Source organism: Prionailurus bengalensis, chromosome A3, assembly GCF_016509475.1.
Source record: "Prionailurus bengalensis isolate Pbe53 chromosome A3, Fcat_Pben_1.1_paternal_pri, whole genome shotgun sequence".
Taxonomy (NCBI): domain Eukaryota; kingdom Metazoa; phylum Chordata; class Mammalia; order Carnivora; family Felidae; genus Prionailurus; species Prionailurus bengalensis.
The window spans coordinates 29,682,751-29,708,394 of NC_057354.1; the positions used below are offsets into that span (position 1 = coordinate 29,682,751).

The 25,644-nt window shown below is 39.5% G+C and overlaps 1 protein-coding gene across 5 annotated transcripts in view; it reads left to right on the top strand.

Moving 5' to 3' along the window:
- The window catches only part of PTPRA (protein tyrosine phosphatase receptor type A), a 160,973-nt gene that overhangs the window by 64,781 nt on the left and 70,548 nt on the right, over nt 1-25,644 (top strand). For 4 of the 5 annotated variants that reach the window (XM_043602749.1, XM_043602751.1, XM_043602748.1 and 1 more), the window contains 2 exons: nt 20,591-20,669; nt 21,240-21,581. In XM_043602749.1, coding sequence (XP_043458684.1) covers nt 20,591-20,669; nt 21,240-21,581 — 421 coding nt within the window. Of the gene's footprint in view, nt 1-5,175; nt 5,247-20,590; nt 20,670-21,239; nt 21,582-25,644 lie in introns of those variants that run through there. The other variant, XM_043602752.1, reaches the window with a different exon arrangement.

Sequence of the window (25,644 nt, forward strand, 5' to 3'; positions counted from 1 at the left end):
TTTTTAACGTTTATTTATTATTGAGAGACAGAGAGACACAGAGCATGAGCAGGGGAGGGGTAGAGAGAGGTAGAATCCGAAGCAGGCTCCAGGCTCTGAGCAATCAGCACAGAGCCCGACGCGGGGCTCCAGCTCACAAACTGCGAGATCATGACCTGAGCCGAAGTCGGTCACCCAACCAACTGAGCCACCCAGGCACCCCAGATGGTCCCTATAATTTTAAACAACTTTATAATTGATATAAAATAAAACTGTATACACATTTAAATTATAAAGTTTATTAAGTTTTGACATGTGTATGTGGTGAAACTATCATGACAGTCAAGGAATATGAACATATCCGTCATCCCCCCAATTTTTCTTGTGTACCTTTATAATCCTTCCTCATGCTGGTGCCTACACCTTTGTCCCCAAGCAAGTACCGATCTATTTTCTGTTGCTATAAATTAGTTTGTATTTGCTAGGGTTTTATATAAGTGAAATCATGCATTATTGTACTAACTATGTGTTTCTGATGCTTTGACCTCTGGGGCCTTACTCACCCTGGAAAGACTGCCCCTCTCAGGGTTAAGCAATTTCTAGAGATGATAAACAACTCACCTGCTGGTGTGCCTTTCATATGCAAACCAACCAATCCAGAGCCCATACCCCAACCACCTCCTTTTTAGGGCTTTCACACTCTGGGTCACTATCTGCCTGATTTCACCCCCAACCAGGAGCTAGGCAATTAGGGATAGCCTTTAAACCCCAGAGCCCACTGTTATTATTCAGATTAGCTAATCCCAAACCTGTTTGCCTTGCCTCTGCCCGTGTCTTCCTGCTGAAACCACAATATAAAGTTTTCTTACTGGTATTTGCCCCTCACTCCCCCTGCCTTCTAACCAACCTAGTGCTTCCCCGTGTGGCCCCTGTGTGGCATGGCATGCCACCTCCTCTTGGGAATTGTGAATAGCAAACTGTCTTTTCAGTGGCAGTCATCTGATTTTTTGGTCTCATAACTGAATAATAATAAAACCTATGTTTTAAAACAAGTAATGCTCTCTTTTGTCTTGTTTCTTAGCATAATTATTTTGAGATTCATTCGTGTTGTGAATGAATAAAAACATTCGTTTTTATTGCTGAGTACTCTATTATATGGGTATAACAAAATTTATTTATCCCTTGATTTACTGATGGAATTTTGGGTTGTTTCCAGTCAGCTATTACAAATAAAGCTTCTGTGAACATTAATGTACAACAAGCTTTTGTATGGACATACATTCCTCTTGGATAAATACCCAAGAGTGGAATGGCTGGATTGTATGGTAGGTTTATGTTTAACTTTTTTAAGAAACTGACAAATGATTTTGTCAAAGGGGTTATATTATTTTACATTCCCGTGAGCAACATGTGAAAGTTGTGACTTCTCCATATCCTTGACCATACTGGGTATTAAAAATCTTTTAATTTTAGCCACTTGAGTGTGGTATTTTGTGTTTTACTCTGCATTTTCATAATGATTAATGATTTGTAACATCTTTCATGTGCTTGTTTGCCTATATCTTCTTTGGTGAAAATGTTCAGATTTTTTTCCCATTATTTTTTTGGAATCCTTGTTTTCTGACTGCTGTCTATATAAAAAAATTTACCATTTTAACCATTTTTAAGTCTACAGTATGGCATTAAGTTTCTTCATTATTCATAGCTATGATCACTGTCCATCTCTAAAACTTTTCATCCTGCAAAACTGAAACTCTATACCCGTTGAACAACTCTTCACATCCTCCCCCCACCACCCCACAACCCCTGGTCACCACTATTCTACCTTCTGTCTCTATGAATTTGACTACTCTGTGTTCTTAATGTAGATGAAATCATACAATATTTGTCCTTTTACAACCGGTTTGTTTCATTTAGTATGATGTCTTCAAGGGTCATCCATGTGGTAGCATGTATTAGAACTTACTTTTTAAAGCTGAATAATACTCCAGTGTATGTATATACCACATCTTGTTTATCTGTTCTTCCCTTGGTGGTTAGGTTGCTTCTACCTTTTGGCTATTGTGAATAATGCTGCCATAAACATTGGTGTACAAATACCTGTGTGAGTCCCTGCTTTCAGTTCTTTTGGCTGTATACTCAGAAGTGGAATTGGTTTGTCATATGGTAATTCTATGGTTAATTTTTTGAGTAATCACCTTACTGTTTTCTGCAGTGACTGCACGATTTTACATTCCCACTGACTGTGCACAGGGTCTGAATTTCTCCACATCCTTGTCATTTTCCCCTTCCTTCCTATCCTCCTTCCTTCCTTCCTTCCTTCCTTCCTTCCTTCCTTCCTTCCTCTCTCCCTTCCTCCAATTCTTTCTTTTAATAGCCATTCTAATGGGTATTAAGTGGTGTCTCAGTTTTGATTTGCATTTCCTTAATGATTAGTGATTTGAGCATCTTTTCATATGCTTATTGGCCATTTGTCTGTCTTCCCTGGAGAAGTGTCTGTTCAAGTCCTTTGCTCATTTTTTTTGAAGTTTTTTTTTTTACATTTATTTATTTATTTTGAGAGAGAGAGAGAGAGAGAGCACGGGCGCGAACACACACACACACACACACACACACACACACACACACACACACACCAGCAGGGTAGAGTAGGGGCAGAGAGAGAAAGAGAGGGAGAATCCCAAGCAGGCGGTGCTGTCAGCGCAGAGTCTAACGTGGGGGTTTGATCACACAGCGAGATGATGACCTGAGCCGAGATCAGGAGTTGGACACTCAACCTACTGAGCCACCCAGGAACCCCTGCCCATTTTTATTTTTATTTTTTTATTTTTTTTTCAACGTTTATTTATTTTTGGGACAGAGAGAGACAGAGCATGAACGGGGGAGGGGCAGAGAGAGAGGGAGACACAGAATCGGAAACAGGCTCCAGGCTCTGAGCTGAGCCCGACGTGGGGCTCGAACTCCCGGACCGCGAGATGGTGACCTGGCTGAAGTCGGACACTTAACCGACTGCGCCACCCAGGCGCCCCACCCCTGCCCATTTTTAAATCAGGTTGACTTTTTCGGTTTTTGAGTTGTAGGAATTCTTTATATATTCTGATTTCAATCCCTTATCAGCTGATTTCCACACATTTTCTCCCATCTGTTGGTTTCCTTTTTATTCTGTTAGTAGTGACCGTTGATACACAGACATTTTTAATTTTGATGAAGTCCAACTTACCTATTTTTTCATTTTGTTGAACTATACTTCTAGCATCATATTTAAAAAATCATTGCCAAATCCAGTGCCTTGAAGCGTTTCCCCATATGTTTTCTTCTAAGAGTTTTATGGTGTTAACCTTTATGTTTAGGTCTTTGATCCATTTTGAGTTAATTTTTGTATATGGTGTAAGGTAGGGAGCCAACTTCACTCTTTTGCATGTGGAGACAGTATCCAGTTTTCCTAGAACCATTTGTTGAAAAGGTTGTCCTCCTCCTACTTTTGCACCCTTGTCAAAAAATTATTTGAGTATATTTGTGTGGATTTGTTTCTAGTTCTGTTTTATTTCACAGGTCTGTACATTTATCCCTTGGCTAATCTCACACTGTCTTAGTTATGGTAGCTGTATACTGAGCCTTAACACTGGGTAAATGGATTTCTCCCATTTTATTTTTTCAAAGTTGCCCCTGGTTTGTTTTTATTTTTTATTTTACAAATGTAACCTATACTATACTTTGGTTTCATATATCCAGTAATTTATTCCAGTGTATTTAAACAGCAAATATTTTCCCATATTGTTCTTTGTCTTAACTGCAATATAAATGTATACCAAACTGTTTGTTTGCTTGTGGAAGTAATCTGATTGACCTCCTTGCCTCCAGGCTTATTTCTCTCCAGGCCCCAAACTGAATCTTGCCTTACGTATAACTTAAAGGCAGTAGAATTTAACCATCTGTTTTATAGCTTTGGTGGTCCTGCATTTCATGTATGGAAGTGAGCATCTCTTTAGGGCCTCAGACTTTTACTAGTTTTAGTGGGGGCAGGGGGCTCCTCTTTTATTTTGGACCTCTCTATCACATTGCCTTTCTCGAGAGAAGACCTGTAGTAACGCAAGTTGATTTCTGGTGTTCTAGGACTGCTTCACAAGCCCTTGGCGGTTTTTCAAGCTGCTTTAGCTCCATGGCAAGTATTCAGTGTGCTGTTCCCACCCCACCCTCTCTTAATGGCATGTATCAGTTTTCTACTCACCCACACCCACCTACTCCTGCCTCCTGCTCCTGTCAGATGTCTCTTGGCCTGGCTCTCCCATTGCTGCTTTTGTCACTCTTACAGCTGTCTTCTTCCTTTCTTTGGCTACTGCCTGACTTCCGTGGCAGCTGCTTTGTCATTGCTTGTCTGCCATTCTGCCCCTTCTCCTACCCTCATACCCTGCACCCCTGCCCCACGTAGGTGTGTGATGTACATTCTCCGTGTTCAGAACTAAGCTTTATCACCTTCCGCGTGGTATGCCGTGTCCCCAAAGTGGTCATCCTCCTGTTTAAAGCATTATGACTCACCTAAGTGAGATAGCTGGGCCTTCCCTATCTCTGGCATCTTATTGTTAAGTCTTCAGTTCTATCCCATGAAAGGCTTCCTGGACCCAGTTCCAACGTGTGTGTGTGTGTGTGTGTGTGTATGTGTAGGCTTTGCCACACCAACAAGCAATTCTTGGACACCAGTGTGTTCAAGAACTCAAATGCATTCTGACACTGTCTACTTGGAGATAGAATCAGATTCCACAGGTAAGGGGCTCAATCCCACAAGACCTCCCTCTACTTCAGATGACTGGCTGTCTACAAATTGGTGGTTCCAGTAACCCCCTCCAACTCAGGAGGCCAGCTGCAAGTCCAGGTTCTTACCTGTACTTCTGACCAACTGGCTATAAATCAAAGGTTCCCAGGACTATCTCCTTGGGTTCGATTAATTTGCTGTAAGAGCTCACAGAACTTAGGAAAACCTGTTTACTCACTAGATTTTTTATTTATTACAAAAGATATTAAAGGATACAAATCAACAGCCAGATGAAGAGATACATAGGCGAGGTCCTAAACAAGGGGCTTCTGTCTTTGTGGAACTTGGGGCTTGGCACAGTGGCAAATGGAAGTGTTCTAGTTTCCCAGTTTGGAAGCTTTCTGAACCCCCTTCTTTTTTGTTTTTTATAGAGACTTCATTACATGGGCACAATTGATTAACTCATTGGTCATTGGTGATTCATTCAACCTGTAGCCCCTCTTCCCAGGAAATCCAGGTGGGACTGAAAGTTCAAATCTTCTATTCGTGGTTGGTTCCCATGATAACCAGTCTCCATTCTTAGGTGCTTTGCAAAAGTCACCTTCATTAATATAAACCCAGTTGTGGTGAATAGGCTTATTATAAATAGTGAAACACACTTTTCATCTTTATGGCTCTGAACATTTTTGGGAACTGAGGGCAAGAGACCAAATATAACAAAAGATGCTCCCCTTGTCCCTGTCTGTCTCTCAGGACATTTTAAGGGTTTTGGGAGCTGTGAGCCAGGAGCTGTGACTAAAGATCAAATATATAACACAATGTGACATTAGTTTCAAGTGTACAACATTGAGATTCAACAAGTCTGTACATTGGTATATATTTCTTATAAATCACAGTGTCACGCCCTGTAAATTCTCTTCTCAGATTCCTCTAGATATTCCTGCCCTGCCCTGAGGTCCTCCTGGTTTGTTGGCTAGGTGACTTCTGAAACCTTTGGTCAGAGCCGCCTTCTAACCTCAAACCACCCCAGTTGATCCTCATTCCTGGTGTCGTGGTTTCTAAAATCGAATTGTTCCAGTCAGTCTCCCTGTGCTTAAAGCCTTTGGTGGGTCTTGAGTGTGTTCCATGCAAGATCAGAACTTCTTATTGTGGCCTGGAAGCCCCTGTCTGATCTGATCACTGCTTCCTGTTACCTCACCACCTGCGTTACCTCCACACATCCTCACAGACCCCAGTCTTTCGTGTCCGTCATTTTCATGCTCATTTAATGCATGTTTATTGAGGTCCTGCTGGATGCCCTCACCCAGCTCTTTGCCATTCCTGGAACCAGATAGGCTTGTTCAGGCCTCCAAGTCCTCTCGCTTGAAAGACTGTTTCTGCCATTCTCTTGGCTCACTACTTACTCTTTATCCTCCTAAGTTCAGTTCAAGAATTACCTCCTCTGAAAATTCCTTCTGGTTCTGCAGTTTCACCACCTCACCTTAATGTTAATCAGCTAGCATTATTTATGGCAGGTGATGACTCAGGGTTTGAAGAAATAGTTTATTTGTGCCTCACAGCTGGCTAGGGAACTATATGGACGACAATGTTTTATCTAATCTTTCTGGTATTCCCAATGTTAGGTAAAGTGTGAAGGCAAGGACGTGAGCTTTGGAGTTTTAAATGCCCTGAGTTTGAATCCTAATAGCCACTCATTAGGTATGTGGCCTTGAAGAAATTCCTTAACCTGTGATCTTTAGATTCTTCATCTCTGGAGTGGAAGAACAGTATGTAACTCATTTTGAGGATTACATTGATTAAAGTATATAGATTGCCTAGTACTAGTGCTAAGCACCTATCAGGCAACCGTGGATTGTACTTGTAAAAGTAGTTTTTGTTCTTAATAATAAATGATATAATGTTGATTGAATGAACTGTTAGCTGAAGGAATTGAAACCTCCTTCTAGGTGCTTTTTTTTTTCCAAAAAATTTTTTTTCTTTCTTAACGTTTATTTATTTTTGAGAGAGAAAGAGAGAGAGAGACACACAGCATGAGTTGGGGAGGGGTGGAGAGAAAGGGAGACCCAGAATCTGAAGCACGCTCCAGGCTCTGAGCTGTCAGCCCAGAGCCCAATGCGAGGCTCGAACCCACAAACTGGGAGATCCTGACCTGAGCTGAAGTCGGACGCTTAACCAACTGATTCACCCAGGCAACCCTTTAAAAAAAAAAAATTAACGTTTATTTGTTTTTGAGAGAGAGACAGAGACACAGCCTGAGTTGGGGAGGGGCGGAGAGAAAGGGGCTTCCCCCCACCCCACCCAGCCCAAATCAAGAACCTGACTAGCTCTAGGAGAAGGCCCAGGCAGAGTTTGACATTCTTAGCTGCCACTTCTTTGTTTCTCCCACACCTGGGAGACATCCTCAGCAGGGCTGAGAATTGAATACTTACTTTTCTCACAGAGAGCTTCATCTCTGTGAAAAAGGTGAGTTTACTTAAAATCAAGGCTAGTACTTGAACGGTCATCTATATTGAATATCTGAAAATCAGTGATTGATTAATGTGAACACATTTAAGTCAGTCACTGCCCCATTACTTAGAAATCTATAAAATGGAAATAATCATCAATTAGTTTTCGTTGGTATTAGAAAGATTTATCTGTTTCTCCATTAGTCTTTACATTTTTAAAGGGTCAAATGGTGATAAGATTTGTAAAGAGAAGTCAGATAGTCCTGGACTTGAATTCTGCTTCCACAATTTACCAGCTATGTGATCGTCTCTCAATTTCTTTAGCTGCAAAATGAGAGTTAAAAAGAGTATGTAACTGGTAGAGTTGCTGTGAGATTTAACTGAGATAAAATGCCAAATATTGAGATAATTTGTACCTGATGCTTCTTCATATTTTATCAGTACTAATGTATTGAATATTGAATGCATAACTTTGAATAGGTATACTCTTAATAGAAGCTATCACAACCAAAGTCTACACTCTGGGCAGATTGGTCAAACTCTCCTTTGCTAGTGGGGGCTTCACAATATTGATTCCTGAAACATTTTTTCTCTAGCAAGTGAAGGCAGCCTTGTACTTGCTGGCAAAGGGGCTGAGAAAAATACATTCCAGAGCACTTTATCATTCCCATCCTAGGTGATCACAAGTCATAACATTTAAGAGTTGGTTTTCTTATTCCTTATAACTAGCTGTATGTATCTGGATTGGGGTTGGTTGTATATATCAGAAAATAAAATAGGTTTCTTTCTTTCTCATATATATGAAATCTGAAAGTAAGCAGGTCTGGTATGGCCCGTTGGTCAGTGTCATCGGAGAACTCAGTTTCTTTCTAACTCTCTATTCTATTTTATGTCACTTCAGGGTCCATAATGGCTGCTGGGGCTCCAATCATCACATCTAAATTCCACATTATAGGAGAGAGGACAGGAGAAAAAAACTTCCTCTTAAAACCACCTTCCTAGAAATCTCATCATACACTGTAGCTTATAATTTCTTGGCTAGAATTGAATCACTTGTCCACAACTAGCTCAGGAAGGGGGCGTGTTCTCCTTACTATTACCACCAGTTTTCACCCTTCTTCCTCTTAAATGAAGATGGCATGTCTCTCAGGACCTCTCAGGGTCCACTGACAGGGAGTGTATGTTTGATTAAGAACTATTTCTTTTTGGCCTGAAGCCAAAGGAATCATTCTCTAGCAGATACTCAGTATGACTGTAATGATACAGGTTGTATATTTCAAATAATTTACCCCTGAAATGCATGTAAGCATCTATAATCGCTTGCTTATAAAGTTAAAATCCAAGATTTCTGTAGTTCAAGGGAACTACCCCTGCTTCCAAAGGTGCACAACACAGTAAGTTGCAGTAACGCCTTTATCAGCGTCATAGGGTTGGGGAGGATTAAGTGAGAGGAAGCATACAAAGTGCTCAGTGCAGATGGGGCTTTGAGACAGGATGGCAAGTGTGAGTGATTTAACAGTTAGTGGACACTGCCCACTGTCCCCACCACTGAGTGTACAGCCTCCACATGTATCCCTAGAGAATGTCTCAGGTCTACACTGAATTCAGATTTTAAGAACATTTAGAAAATGTTGTTAGACCCTCATATATCAGGAAAACGATAGTTACAATTTTTCAGAACTTCTTTGTCATATATCCTAGAGCTTTTAAGTATTGCCAGTGGCATCTTGGTTTTCCTCTGTTACTTGAATGTTAAACTTTCCAACACTCTAATGCATATGCAATGGAACTGATTTTTTTTTTTTTAACTAAGAAATCCTTTTGTAATGAAATAAGGACTGTATATTGGCCCTTTTTCTGGGTGTGGTAGAGTAGGAGAGAAAACAGAATGTGTGTGCCATTGTGTCTAATAAATTAGGGAACTGCCTAGAGTTCATGACTCATCTCCCAAAGCCTCCCTGCTCGGTTATTCTGTAACTCACAGTTAACCAAAGGATTATGGTTCACAAGTGCTTTTTGAAAAATGAACAAGGTATAGATTTGAGTTTCTTCCTTATTTTGCCTTTCCTGAAATATGTAATTCTGTCTTTACTCAGCTAGTCTTGTCTAATCAAAAATGATATGTGGGATAGCAGAAGAAATCATATACAGCTAACTCTTCCTTAACAAGGCATGTATCCCTTGGATAAATGCCTAGTAGTGCAATTGCTGGGTCGTAGGGTAGATCTATTTTTAATTTTTTGAGGAACCTCCATACTGTTTTCCAGAGTGGCTGCACCAGTTTGCATTCCCACCAGCAGTGCAAAAGAGATCCTCTCTCTCCTCATCCTCGCCACATCTGTTGTTGCCTGAGTTGTTAATGTTAGCCATTCTGACAGGTGTAAGGTGGTATCTCATTGTGGTTTTGATTTGTTATTTCCCTGATGCTGAGTGATGTTGAGCATGTTTTCATGTGTTGGTTGGCCATCTGGATGTCTTCTTTGGAGAAGTGTCTATTCATGTCTTCTGTCCATTTCTTCACTGGATTATTTGTTTTTCGGGTGTTGAGTTAGGTAAGTTCTTTGTAGATTTTAGAAATGAACCCTTTATCTGATATGTCATTTGCAAATATCTTCTCCCATTCCATCGATTGCCTTTTAGTTTTGTTGATTGTCTCCTTCACCGTGCAGAAGCTTTTTATCTGATGAGGTCCCAATAGTTCATTTTTGCTTTTGTTTCCCTTGCCTCCGGAGACATGTTGACTAAGAAATTGCTGCGGCCAAGATCAAAGAGGTTTTTGCCTGCTTTCTCCTGGAGGATTTTGATGGTTTCCTGTCTTTCATTTAGGTCTTTCATCCATTTTGAGTTTATTTTTGTGTAGGGTGTAAAAAAATGGTCCAGGTTCATTCTTCTGCATGTCGCTGTCCAGTTTTCCCAGCACCACTTGCTGAAGAGACTGTCTTTATTCCATTGGATATTCTTTCCTGCTTTGTCAAAGATTAGTTGGCCATACATTTGTAGGTCCATTTCTGGGTTCTCTATTCTGTTCCATTGATCTGAGTGTCTGTTTTTGTGCCAGTACCATACTGTCTTGATGATTATAGCTTTGTAGTGTAGCTTGAAGTCTGGGATTGTGATGCCTCCTGCTTTGGTTTTCTTTTTCAAGATCACTTTGGCTATTCAGGGTCTTTTCTGATTCCATACAAATTTTAGTAGTATTTGTTCTAGCTCTGTGAAGAATGCTGATGTTACTTTGATAGGGATTGCATTGAATATGTAGATTGCTTTGGGTAGTATCGACATTTTAACAATATTTGTTCTTCCTATCTAGGAGCATGGAATCTTTTTCCGTTTTTTTGTGTCTTCTTCAATTTCTTTCATAAGCTTTCTATAGTTTTCAGTGTATAGATTTTTCACCTCTTTGGTTAGATTTATTCCTAGTATTTTATGGTTTTTGGTGTAATTGTAAATGGGATCGATTCCTTGATTTCTCTTTCTGTTGCTTCATTGTTGATGTATAGGAATGCAACCGATTTCTGTGCATTGATTTTATATCCTGCAACTTTGCTGAATTCATGAATCAGTTCTAGCAGTTTTTTGGTGGAATCTTTTGGGTTTTCCATATAGAATATCATGTCATCTGTGAAGAGTGAAAGTTTGACCTCCCCCTGGCTGATTTGGATGCCATTCCCATAATATATACTTTAAATATCTCATAATTTTATATATCAATTATACCTCAATAAAGCCAAAATTAAAAGATTCCTTTCACAATGGCAGCGTAATATAATCAGGAATTAATGCAAGAAGACATGAATAGGACAAAAAAAATGAGTAAATACAGTAACACCTTGAGGAACATTTTCTGAAAAAGTAAATGGAGGGGCACCAGGGTGGCTTAGTTGGTTGAGTGTCCGACTTGATTTCAGCTAAGGTCATTATCTCATGGTCGTGTCAGGCTCCGTGCTGAGCATAGAGCCTGCTTGAGATTGTCTCTCTCCCTCTCTCTGTCTCTGCTCCTGCCCCACACACCCTCTCTGTCTTTCCCCCTCTCTCAAAATATGTAAACATTAAAAAAAATCATAAGTTGGGAGAATACTGTGTCCCAGGATTATAAAATTCAGTACCATAAAATGCCATTTCTCTCTGATCTGTTTATTTTATCAGTCTTTTATTATAAAAATGTTCAAATATAGAGAAAAATTGAGACCATTTTTTACCCACCCCCACCACATAGACCCAACAATGAACATTTTATTATACTTGTTTTATCAAATTACTTGTCCATCTATCTGCCATTCCTCTGTTCATTCATATTCATTCATCATTCATATTGTTTTTAATGTATTTCAAAGTAAATTGCTTATATCAGAATACTTCTTCCCAAATACTTAAGCATGCATATCATTTATATTTGTTTATGGGTGGAATTGTCTTCAGAGGTGAAATTTAGGTGCAAATGTACAAATGTATTTCCCTATCAAAATACAGAGTATCATGCTAAGCAAAATAAGTCCCTCAGAGAAAGAGAAGTCATATGATTTCACTTAACGTGTGGAATTTAAGAAACTCACCACATAAACATAGGGAGAGGGAAGGAAAAATAAGATAAAAACAGAAATGGAGGCAAACCATTAGACTCTTAAATACAGAAAACAAACTGAGGGTTGCTGGAGGGGTATTGGGTGGGGGGATGGGCTAAATGGGTGATGGGCATTAAAGAGGACACTTGTTGGGATGAGCATGGGTGTTCTATGTAAGTGGTTGAATCACTAAATCCTACCCCTGAAACCATTATTGTACTGTAAGTTAACTAACTTGGATTTAAATTTTAAAAAGAAAATAGTTTTTCTCTTGTCCAGGGAGATACACTTATATTTTTTTCCAGTAAATCTTTCATCTCTTTCATAGGCAAATATTGTTCTGATTTTTTTCCCACCATAAGTTAGTTTTTTAATCTTTTATTTTAAATTTTCTTTTAATTTCAATTATTTATTTTTTTAGTCATCTCTCTGCCTAATTGTGGGGCTCAAACTCACGACCCCAAGATCAAGAGTCACATGCTTTACTGACTGAGCCAGCCAGGCGCCCCTCCACTATAGATTAGTTTTGCTTGTTCTAGAACTTCACATGTATGGAATCATATGTTTTATGCTCTTTTATGTAAGGCTTTTTTCACTCAGCATGATGTATTTTAGATTCATTCATGTTGTCATATCAGTAATTCTTTCCTTTCATTGCTGAGTAATATTCCATTGTGAGAACATACCACTGTTTATATAATTTCTTATTGATGGTTACCTGGATTGTTTTCAGTTTTCTGTTATTATGAATATTCTTGTACTAGTCTTTTTGTGCTCATATGTTTATATTTCTCTTGGGTAAATGTATAGGAATGGAATTACTGGATCACGAAGTAGGTATATATTTGGTTTTATAAGAAGCTGGTACCTGCAGGGGTACCTGAAGCTGTCATACAAACTAATTTTTAAAATAAAATGAAAATACAGGGCACCTGGGTGGCTCTGTCGGTTAAGTGTCCGTCCAACTCTTGATTTCGGCTCAGGTCATGATCTCACGATTTGTGAGATAAAGTCCTGTGTTGGGCTCTGCGACGACAGCATGGAGCCTGCTTAGGATTCTCTCTCTACCTCTCTCTCTGCCCCTCCTCCACTTGTGCATGCCTGTATGTGTGTGTATACTTGCTCTCTCTCAAAATAAACATTTAAAAATAAAATAAAAATTTCACAAATAGTAGCCCATCCTAAAAAACATTCTGTGAAAGGCAAAACCATTCCTACTATTAGAATGTGTGCACTGGGTTCCTGGCATTGTGCAGACTACAGCTGGCAGTTCTGGTTTCCGTCTGACATTTCATAGTACATATTTCCTTTGGATTCAAACTACTTAACCATTCATCTGTATTCGTAACCATTCATCTGTATCTGTATTCATCAAAGGCTAGACCTTCATCATAGAACCAGCTTTTAAAATCAATTCGGAGAGAGAGGTGTGGGGAAGAGATAAATTTGAGAGCGTATGGGGTGTCAGTAAATCAGATATGATAGAAGAAGGTTGAGGGATTTAACAACAAAGAGGTTGTGTGTGTATGTGAGAGAGAATGAGAGGGGCAGGGGAGGGAGAGAGAAATACCAATGGTTCCCCTCCCCCATGAATTTTAATTTTTGCAAAGTTTATTTTTAAGATAGCCAAAAGGTGTCCTGAAATAAAATGATCTCCAGAGAGCCTTCTCATTCTGTTCAAAACCAAAAGGTGTCCTGTATATTGAAATAAAATGATCTCCAGAGAGCTGCCTCATTCTGTTTAACAGGCTTCATAGTATTCCATTTTATGAATAGGCCATCATTTATTTAATTATATTTCCCTCTCCTGTTGGTAAACATTTAGGGTATTTCCAATATTTTTCTATTGCAAACAGTGCTGCATTGAATATCCTTGTACATAGGGCATTTTTAAAGTATGGGTATATATATCTGTAAAATTCTCAATTGGAATTATGTCAAAGGGATTGTGCTTTTGCAATTCTGCTAAATATTTACAATCATATGAGAGTACGTTTTTTCTCAAATCTTTGCCCCAGTACATTGTTGTTAAGTTTTTTATATTTGCCTATCTGAGAAGCAAACACTGATATCATGGTGTAGCCTTAATTTGGCTTTCTCTAATCATGAGTTGAGTTTAAGCATTTTTTTATATATGTAAGAGAACGGTTTCCTTTTCTGTGAATTGTCAGTTTCATATCTTTGCCCATTTTTCTTTTGGATTGGTGGTTCCCTTTTATTAATATGTAGGAATCCTTTATATATTAGGGAAATAAGACCTTTGTGAATGAGTTGGAAATATTTTTGAAGAGCTCATTGTTTAAAAATATAGAAGTAGTTGTTTTAGTGGAATGGTGGAAAAAGAAGCCAGATTGCCATGGAGACAACTCTTCCTAGAAATTTGGCTGCAAAGTAGAGTAGAGAGAATGCTAGCTGAAGGATTGATGTAGAGTCAAGAGTTCTCCCTTTCCTTTAAATTCTTATGTCTAAATGCTGTTATAAGTTAAAGCGTGGAGGTGGTGGTAGGGGATCTACGGGACAGGATTCCTAATGAATTGAGATTTTTAGGAGGAACTGTAGATGAGGAGGAAATGTGTAAATATGTTGACTGGGAATTAAGGGTGTCATGCAGTCCAGTGGCTTCTATTTTCTCAAGTGAAGGCAAAGCCAACAGCCAAGAGTGTGGGAGGAGGTGGTTGGAGAGGAGAGGAGGTTCTTTGAAATCACTGCTATGGAGAATTGGAGAGAGCTGAGGAGGGAAATATAGAAACATTGCAGAAATTGTTTGGAGTTCCATCGAAGCAGAAGTAGTATCAGCCTTATGGCTTGTTTGGTTTTCTTAAGCAGCATTTGGCAGTCCCAAATGTGGGGCTGTTGGTTGGATTAGTTTAGGATTGGACTGTTTTTGTTTTTCCCCATGTAAGTAGAATAGAACAGGGGTAGCAAAAGAATTTAGGATGTTAGCAAGGTAGTGATGGAATTGACACCAAGCTTTCTTGGGTAGAGAAGGAAATAGGACATAAATACTAGATAGAAAATTAGAGAGAGGTTCAAGGGACCGGAAGCCTAGGTGAGGTCAGAGAACAGGTGTAGACATAAAAGAGAGGGAACTGTAAGGAATAGAGAGTGTGGTGGAGAGTGGGAAGGTAAGCCTCAGTCTGAGTTTTTCCTGGTGATGACAGAACCATTGTCAAGGCTGGCCCAAGTGGAGTAGAGATGTAAGGTTCTTGGAGTTGAGGAAGTCCAGTAATTCATAGGCTGGCCCGGATGTGAATTGTGGTGGCTGTCATCTGTGAGGATGTTGAACCATCTTCCAGGAGAATATCAGGACTGGGGGATGGGAAGAAAATTGTGAGCCACATTGCAGTCTCTTCAGTGATAAGGGAGTGCTAGCAAATTATTAGGCAAAAAAGCCCTCAAGAATGGGGACCATTAGAACAGGTTCTAGGAAGAATGGTTTGCATATGAGATCCTTGAGTGAGGAAACCTCAACTCTCCTTGGTGACATGTAGCTCTGGGATACTTGGAATAGATTTGGAGACCGGAAGAGGAAGGAAGGAAGCAAGCACAGGTATGCATGCAGTTTAGTCTGGGAGGCAGGAAGTCACAGGAATTTGCCAGAGAGACTTTATGATATAAATTTATAATATAAAGTCTCTCTCTGAGAAGAATGAGGCCTTGACTGTGGTTTTCCTGGTTGTGGTCTGTAGCTACACCTTGTTACTGACATGCATCTTTTTACCTTAACACACCTCTCACGGCCTAGTTTACACGCACAGATCCTCTCCAACTTGCCATCACTGTGCACTTCTTTTCCCTTGCTGCCTTTCACATGAAGTACTGTCTTTCTTCTGCAGTTGTCTTCTTTTTGATTCATATATTCATGCTCTGTAGTGAAATCTGATTTCTTTTTAAGTTAATTTGATTGGTTATTTTTTTAATTTTTATTTATGTTAGAGAGAGCATGCGTGCACTTGCGTGCAAGTAGAGGGGCAGAGAGAGGGGTACAGGATATCTATGCTGATAGTGAACCCGGTAAGTACAATACAAAGAAGAAAATAAAAATCATAAAGTGCCATGCTAAATGTTTATAGATTTTCCCTTCCAGTTTTATTTCCATGCATATACTTTCATACACATACATGAATGTAGTTAAGATCATATGGTATATTCAGTTTTGATCTGTTTTTTTAAGCTTAAAAAATGAAGGTCTTGTTCCATTTTCTTAAATTCTTTGAATTGTAACAGTATATCATCTTGAATAGCAGCAACATAGTACTTATTTCAGCTTTTTCCTATTTTCCCTGCTGTTGGATATTTGGGTTGTTTCTACTTTTCCATTTAATGAATATCTCTGTATCATTTTCACCTGAGTTTCAGATAATTTACTTTTACTTAGAATAGAGCCTTGGAAGTGGGTCACAGAACAATATGGACACATTTAAGATCCTTGTATAATCTTTCTGGGAAGGCATTTGTTGTTACAGGCTAATGGCCATTCCGACCAGTGTCTGATTCCTTTTCATGAGACTCTTGCTAGCATTGAATACTTCATATCATTGATCATTTCTGATTTGGAAGGTAGAAATATTATCTCGTTATTATATTCCTTTGATTAATGGGGATGGTTAGCACTTTTTCATGTATTTTCTTAGCTGTTTTTCTCTTCTGTAAATTACCTGTTTAGGATTTTTAGGGTTTTCAAAATTGAGGTCTCCATGTTTTCCATATTGATATGACTTCTTATTTTAACGCTTTGTCTTATTGGTGGCAATTTTCCTAGTTTATTTCCCTTAAAAAAATAGACTTTATTTTTTAGAGTAGTTTTGGGTTCATGGTAAAATTGAGCAGAAATTAGAGTTTCCCAATACTCCCTGCCCCCATACATGCACAACCTCCCACACTCATCATCCTGCACCACATGGTACGTTTATTACAGCAAATGAATCTGCATTGACACATCATTATCATCTCGTTTACATTAGGATTTACTTGGTGTTGTGCATTCTGTAGGTTTGGACAAATATATAATGACATGTATTTACCATTGTATTATTATACAGAATAGTTTTACTTGAAATCCTCTGTGCTCTGCCTTTTCATTCCCTCCCTCCTTCCTAGCTCCACAGCCACTAATCTTTTTACTGTCTCCAGGGCCTTGCCTTTTTAAGAATTATGTCCTATAGTTGGAATCATACAGTATGTAGCTTTTCCAAATTGCTTTCTTTCACCTACTAATATGCATTTAAAGTTCCTTCATGTCTCTTTGTGCTTTGATAGCTCATAACCTTCCAGTGCTGCATAATATTCCGTTGTCTGGATGGAGTCCAGTTTACTTATCCATTCACCTACTGAAGGGCATCTTGGTTGCTTCCAGTTTTGGCAATTAAGAATAAAGCTGGGGCTTTATGGGGCACTTCGGTGGCTCAGTCGGTTGAGTGTCCAACTTCAGCTCAGGTCATGATCTCACAGTTTGTGAGTTCAAGCCCCATGTCGGTCTCTGTGCTTACAGCTCAGAGCCTGGAGCCTGCTTCAGATTCTGTCTTCCTCACTCTCTGCCCCTCCCCCACTCATATTCTGTCTCTCTCTCTCTCAAAAATAAACATTAAAAAAAATTTTTTTTGAAAAAGAATAAAGCTGTTGTAAACATCTGTGTGCAGATTTTTGTGTGGACATAGTTTTAAACTTGCTTGGGTAAATAACAAGGAGCACAATTGCTGGATCCTATGGAGAAGGTTTAGTTTTGTAAGAAACCACTAAACTGTCTGCCGGAGTGGCTGTACCACGTAGCATTTCTGCCAACAATGTATGAGACTTCCTGTTGCTCCACAGGCTCACCAGTATTTGCTGTTGTCAGTACTGTGGATTTTGGCCATTCTGATAGATGTGGTGTCTCATTGTTTTAATTTGCAATTCCTTAATGACACATGTTATTGAATATCTTTTCATATGTTTATTTGCAATCTATCTTCTTCATTGAGGTGTCTAATACAGCCTTTGGCCCATGTTTTAATTGGTTTATGTTCTTAGTTGTTCATTTTTAAGAGTTCCTATAAATTTTGGGTAACAGTCCCTTATCAGATGTGCCTTTTGCAAATATTTTCTCCCAGCCTGTGGCTTGTCTTCTTTTTCTCTTGAGATTGTCTTTCACAGAGCAGAAGCTTTTAATTTGAATGAAGTCCAGGTTATTGATTATTTCTTTCATAGATCGTGCCTTTAGTGTTATATCTAAAGAGTCATCACCATACCCAAGGTCATTTGATTTTCTCATATGTTATCTTCTAAGAGTTTTATAATTTGTGTTTACATTTAGGTCTGTGAGAATAAGTTTTTGTGAAAGTATAAGGTCTGTGTCCACATTTTTTTCTTGTGTATGTATGCCCAGTTGTTCTAGCACAATTTATTGAAAAGACTGTCTTCGCTCCATTGTATTGCCATTGCTCCTTTGTCAGAGGTCAGTTGACTATATTTACGTGGGTCTGTATTTGGGCTCTCTCTTCTGTTATATTGCTCTATTTTTCTATTCTTTCACCAATCCCACACTTTTTTTTAATTTAATTTTTTAAATTTACATCCAAATTAGTTAGCATATAGTGCAACAGTGATTTCAGGAGTAGGTTCCTTAGTGCCCCTTACCCATTTAGCCCCTCCCTCCTCCCACACCCCCTCCAGTAACCCTCAGTTTGTTCTCCATATTTATGAGTCTCTTCTGTTTTGTCCCCCTCCCTGTTTTTATATTATTTTTGTTTCCCTTCCCTTATGTTCATCTGTTTTATGTCTTAAAGTGATCATATGAGTGAAGTCATATGATTTTTGTCTTTCTCTGACTAATTTAGCTTAGCCTAATACCCTGTAGTTCCATCCACATAGTTGCAAATGGTAAGATTTCATTCTGTTTGATTGTCGAGTAATAATCCATTGTATATATATACCACATCTTCTTTATCCATTCATCCATCGATGGACATTTGGGCTCTTTCCATACCTTGGCTATTGTTAATAGTGCTGCTATAAACATTGGGGTGCATATGTCCCTTCAAAATAGCACACCTGTATCCCTTGGATAGATACCTAGTAGTGCAATTTGCTGGGTTGTAGGGTGGTTCTATTTTTAATTTTTTGAGGAATCTCCATACTGTTTTCCAGAGTGGCTGCACCAGCTTGCATTCCCAACACACTGTCTTGATTACTGTTGCTTTATGCTAAGTCTTGAGTCTGGTAGTGTTAGCCCTCCAAGTTTGCTCCTCTTCAGTATTGAGTTAGCTCTTCTCAGTCTTTTGCCTCTCTGTATAATCTTTAGAATTAGTTTGTCAAAACCCATGAAATAACTTGCTAGGATTTTCATTGAGATTGCATTGAGTCTGTAGACCAAGCTGGAAAGAACTGACATCTTAACAATATCGAGTCTCCCTGTTCATGAACATATTTATGATTGATTTCTTTTACATTTAGTAGCTTTTATTTTTTCTATCATCAGATATGCCATTTTACCTTTGTGGTTTCTTACGTTAGAAAATCTTTCCTCATTCTGAGCTCACATAAATATTCATTTCTTTCCTTTTAAAATGTGTTTTTAGGGCACCTGAGTGGCTCAGTTGGTAAGTATCTGACTTCCGCTCAGGTCATATCTCATGGTTCATGAGTTCAAGTCCCGCATTGGGCAAGCTCGAGCCCTACCACGAGTGAGTCCCACTTCTCTCTCTCCCTCCCCTTCTTTCTTTGCCTCTCGTGGGATTCTCTCTCTCCCTCTCTCTGCCTCTTGCTCACTTGTGCCCTCTCTCTCTCTCAAAAATTTAAAAAAAAAATGTGTTTTTAAGCATTTAATTCTTCTGCCCATCTGGATTTTATTTTTGGTATTTGGAATGAGGTGACAGTCTAACCTTCTCCCCCTAAATACATAGTTATTTTTCCCCCAAACCATTTCCTATCAAGAATAGACATGTACACATATATAGTATGTGAGCCTTCCAGTTTGTTTTCTAACGCTTTTGGAGGAAATTGTATGCTTTCCCAATTTTAGATTATGGTCAGGTGGGAATAGTGGAGAAGTGATCAATCTTGTATGGCTGCACCTTGGGGAAGGCATTACTAACCCCATTTCCCTACTAGGCATGTTGCTGGTACCAGAGTCAAACTCCTGAGATGTGTACGAACCACCTCCATCTCCCCACCCTTCCTCAGAGGTTCTCATGTACCCCTTGGAAAGTACCCCTTGCTTCCCTTGAGCATCATGACCATATTTAGTTACCACCAGGCTGTGAGGCTCCTGAAGATGGGATGTATGAGTGTATTGCTCCCTGGTTCTTTCCCTAGTACCTAATTCACTGAAGGGCACAAAAATCCGAATGGCCCAATGAGCCACTATTACCAGTAAGAATGTGCCACAGCCCTCTGATGCGGTTTGTGATGAAATAAAGGTTGGGAACAGCTGCATAAGGTCTGTTTCAAAGGGCATCACATTCATACAGTCACCCTACCTTCTCCAAACTTCTCATGCTGAACATGCTAAAGCTGCACATGGCAAGCACGAGGGGAGCTTTTCATGGGACTGCTGCCTGGCTCTTACCCCCAGAGATGCAGTCTGCTATGGGAATTTTTTTAAGTTCTTTGGGTGATTCTAAAGTGCAGTCAAGGTTGAGAATCACGCTTTAAAAAGTAGGTTCTTATTAAGTATTATTTGTATTGATATAATGATTCAATTAAGTAGTTGGATTTGGGGGGAAATGTGCATATCAGACTCCCAAAAGATCATTGGTCCTATGTGCACATTTTATTGCTGGGAAGATTTTACTCCACATACTCCTTTGGTGAGTATTTTGGACATGGTTAACAATAATATAGGGCCTTATCTAACATGGCTGTCTGTTTTCTAGGCCAGCATGGATTCCTGGTTCATTCTTGTTCTGCTTGGCAGTAGTCTGATACGTGTAGGTGCCAACAATGCAACCACAGGTAAGTTGTCATTTAATAAAGCTGGCATTCAAATGGAATTTTGCTGTCACATTTAATGACCTAAAATTGGAGACCTAGGTGATATTAAAGAAAAAAAAATACTAAAGTTTTACTTTAAAGTGATGGTATAAAGTAAATATCTTTGGAAATCTGAGTCGTAGTGAATGCTCAACATTGCTCTATATACAATATACTACTTTAAATAAGTAGATTATATGTTCATTCCTGAAAATTTTTTTTTTAAATGTTGCTACTTAAGATTCCTGTATACTGATTCTGAGGAAATAAGTAATGAATCCAGTTTTCTTCTTCCCTTAAACAGTAGTCCTTTGGAGCTGCTAGAAAGGGCCCAGCATTAGATAAAAGTGTGTGTGGGGTGGGGGGGGTTGGGGAGAGAGAGGGAGAGGTCTTTCTTTGGTCTTCTGGTGTTTAAGAGTTTATTAAGGCTTGCCGCTTTGTGCCTTATAACTTCAAGCTATCACATTCTTCATGGGTTGTTTTCTTTCTTTTGTGTGTGTGTGTGTGTGTGTGTGGTGTGTGTGTGGTGTGTGTGTGTGTGTGTGTTCATAGTTTCACCTTCAGTAAGCGTTACAAGATCTATGAAAACATCAACAACAGCATCAGTTAAAGAAGAGACCAAAACTTCAAGTCCTGCTTCTTCAGTAACTTCTCTGTCTGTGGCACCAACATTCAGCCCAAATCTAACACTGGGACCCACCTATGTAACCACTGTCAATTCTTCAGACTCTGACAATGGGACCACAAGAACAGCAAGCACGGATTCTGTAGTCACTACAATTTCACCGAATGGAACGTGGCTTCCAGATAACCAGCTCACAGATGCCAGCACAGAACCTTGGGAGGGGAACTCCAGCACCGCGGCAACCACCCCAGAAACTTTCCCTCCTTCAGGTACTAGGGATGGTTTCTGTTTGTTTTTCTTTTTCTCTTTGAGGTTACTCACCATTTTATTGTTTTGTGTTTTCTAGCCATAAGATTTCTTGAAATAATAAACATTGCAAACTAATGTTAGCAGATACAGAGAATTCTTAGGAATATCTGGCTAACATAGAGTTAAGAGGAAAGGCGATATTCCGGAGGCTATCTTGCTTTGCCTGACATTCCGGTTAGACCAGGGAGGCTTAAGTGTCAAAGGTGGAGGAAAAAGTTTGAAAATACAAGAGAAAGGGAAGCTAATTAATAATTCGAGAAGCTGGGGCGCCTGGGTGGCTCAGTCGGTTAAGCGTCCGACTTCAGCTCAGGTCACGATCTCGAGGTCCGCGAGTTCGAGCCCCTCGTCGGGCTCTGGGCTGATGGCTCAGAGCCTGGAGCCTGCTTCCGATTCTGTGTCTCCCTCTCTCTCTGCCCCTCCCCCGTTCATGCTGTGTCTCTCTCTGTCTCAAAAATAAATAAATGTTAAAAAAAAATTAAAAAAAAATAATAATTCGAGAAGCTAAAGATGAAAGGGTGCAGAAGCTGGGTGACAGGATTAGCCTTGAACAGAAGGGACCCTTGGAGATCATGGGAAGGCGAATGGGTCTGGACGTGCATAACAGATATGGGATAGGAATACACAGGCTAGGGGTGGAGTTAGAGGAGCTCAGGAAACAGTTAAGTTGCAGTGCCAGTTTGCTCAGGGCGTCAGCCCTGCCCACTTCTTTCCTTCAGTTCATCACTAGTTGATTTGCAAGTGGCACCAGAAATAGAATCAGCCTTGAGTCAGAAACCAGGTGGGGTAGGGCAAGTTTCTGACCCCTTTGAGCCTCAGTCAGGGTCCTGGTCTATAAAAGAGAAGGGGTCCCTCAGATGGCTTCTGTGAAGAGTAAAGGAAATTGTCCCCCGACAGCTGTGTAACTGTCATTCCTTTCCTAACAAAAATCACTGTTCCCTGTTTTGTTTTGTTTGAATGTTTATTTTTGAGAGAGAGAGAGAAAAGAGACAGAGCTGGGGAGGGACAGGGAGAGAAGGAGACAGAGAATCCCAAGCAGTCTCTGCACTGTGTGTGCAGAGCCCACTGTGGGGCTCGAACTCACAAACCATGAGATCATGGTCTGGGCCGAAATCAAGGGTCAGATGCTTAACCAACTGAGCCATCCAGGTGCCTTTTTTTTTTTAAAGTAGGTTTCATGTCCAATGTGCAGCCCAACATGTGGCTTGACCTGAAATCAAGAGTCAGACTCTTATCCAACCGAGCCACTCAGGCGCCCCGTTGTTCCCTTTTCTGTGGTCTCACCCCTTTGGTTCATATTTCTTCCCTGTTAGATGGTGAGGGCCCCTAGATTAGAATCACGTCTGGCTCATGGAGAGCATTCAGAAAGTATTTGCTGAATTGAATCTCATTCGGTTACTACACATGACATTTTTTAGCTAGACCGTGTAACCCAGACCCTGCACTTGCCTGCTTTAATCCCTTGTTTTCCACTGTAAAGGCTATGCAGCACTTAAAGTTACGAGCAGTCTGCTGAGCCACGCTACCTGAGTTTGGATCCCATCTCTGCTGTACACCGGCTGTGTGACCACAGGCAGGTTTATTTCACCTCTGTACCTTAGTTCCTTCATCTGTAAAATGAGAACAAGTGATAGTAATAATACTTCCCTCGCTCAGGAACTAGTAGGATTAAATGAGTTGATACAGGGAAAGCATTTACAGTGCACACCTGCACACGGGAGGCACTATTTTTAAGCGGTAGGCATTGTACTAAGAGTTTTACGGAGGTAGCCTATGAATCCCACGAGGTAGGTTCTGTTTTCTGTTTTGCAGGTGAAGGAGTTTTACAGTGATGAAACTAACTCCAGGAGTGTTTTTCAAAGTAAAGGTCGTGACCAATTCATGACATCATTTTAAGTGGGCCATCCTGAGTGATTTGTTTCTTTGTTTTTTAAGTGGATGGTCCTGTTCCATTTTGTGTTCTTTTTATGTAATGTGTATTATTTCGTGAAACTTTAATTTCAGTTATACAGAAGCACATACTGAGTAACAGTGTAAAATATATTTCTTGCTGTGAGTTATGGCTGTTGCTTAGGGAGGGAAGACAAAATAACGTATGAAATAACTCGTATGAACTGAATTAGTGGGAAAGGTGAGCCAGTAACCCATGCCCGGTTGACTCTGCAGCCTGTGTTCCTCACTTCTGTTCTGCACTGTCTTCATTTAACTGTTCTGTGAGATGACTGGATAATTCTCTCCTTTTCATAGATGCTTTAATGTAAGACTATAGAGGTTAAATGATTTGTCTTAGATCTCAGAGCCAGCAGGTAGCAAGTTCGGCCTATTTCTCACTCTTGTGGTCTTTCCACTCTGCTGTTAAGGAAACGAATTTTCCATAATCTGCCTTAGGTCCAAATTATGCCACAGCTAAGAAACCAGTTATTATACAGTTAACATATTTCATGTCTCAGGAGAGACTGGGGCTACATTTCACTGGTGACTTTTTCAAGACGAGTAAAACTCAAGGAAACCTTTATGGTACATCAGGATGTCACAGTCTGAACCCCACATCCTTCTCATCACTACCCTCTTACCAGTCCTCCCATAATCGTTACTTAATAATTTCTGGTTAAATCAGTATTTAATGCTTTATCTTGCTATAACTGTGTAACTGTGATGTTACTCCCTGCTGAGCTATAGGTGTAATGTGATCATTTTTCTTTTCTTGTACAATTTTTTTCCTGGATTTTATAATTGCCTTATGTTTCTGTTTTAGTTTTCTTTTTGCCTATTGCCAGCCAGTTCTTCTCATACTTTCCATAGACTCTCGATACAGTTTCAACAAAGTCAGATCTGTCAGGTAATCTGTTTTTTGTTTTTTCCTACAGATTTTCCTCCTGAGTCCTCCATTGTCTTACTCAAATTTGGGCTTGATCGTCAGGGCTGCTGCCTAGGTGTTGGTCTGGGATTTCCCTTCTCTTTTATTTTGTGAATTCCTTTGTTTCCTGGCTTCTATATTGACATCTTTGTTGGATTACTCCATCATTGGGTAGAACATATCCTCCAGTAGCCTCCTGAGAGAGAGGTCCAAGGGAGGTACATTGCGTGAGACCTTACGTGTCTAAAAATGGCTATAGGGCTGCGTATAGAATTTGAGGATGTATTTGTTTTCTCCAGAATGTCTAAAACATTGCCCTGACTCCTAATTTCCAGGCATAGAGGAGTCTACTGCTATCCTGATTCTTAATCACACTTTGTGTGTTTTGGGAAGATCTTTCCTTTATCATTCATGTCCTGAAATTTTACAGAAATGTGTCTTGATGTGTATCTTTTTCATTCATTATGTTGGGTGCTTGATAGGGTTTTTGGAGCCTTGGTTCTTTGATTCTGGAAATTTTTGGTTCTTCAGTTCGGGAGATTTTTCTTATATTTGGAAATTTTCTTCCGTTGTCCATTTTCTCTGTTTTCTTCTTCTAAAATTCCTATTATTTAGATATTAGACATATCCTAGATTAATTCTTTAATCTTTTACATTTTTCTCTCCCATTGATCTCTGCTTTGAATCTCTGTTCTTTTCCTTTTTAAAATAAGCAAGTATGTATATATTCCTTTTTCTTGTGTTTATAACACAAATTATACACATATGGATTGTGTACATTTCTGCACATTGCTTTTTTCCTTTAGCCTGTCATGCTTGTTCTATATTACAGTAAAGAACTGCTTCATTGTATGGATATACTTTAACATATTTATCTGTCTTCCCTATCAGTGTTCGTTAAGGTTGTTTTCAGAGTACTCTTAGAAGCAGTACAATTTGTCATTTCAAGCATACACGAGAATATTGGTAGGATAAATTATTTTAAGTGTCCATTTGTAAATTGGTGGATATTGCCAGATTTTCCTCTGTTGGGAAATTTATTCCTATAAATAGTGTGTAAGAGTGCCTGTTTTCCTTTGCTGTCTTTAGTGCCATAAATTATCAAACTTTTGGATCTGTGCCAGTCTAACAGGTGAAAGTTAGCATCTCAAGTGTAGCTTTAGTTTGCA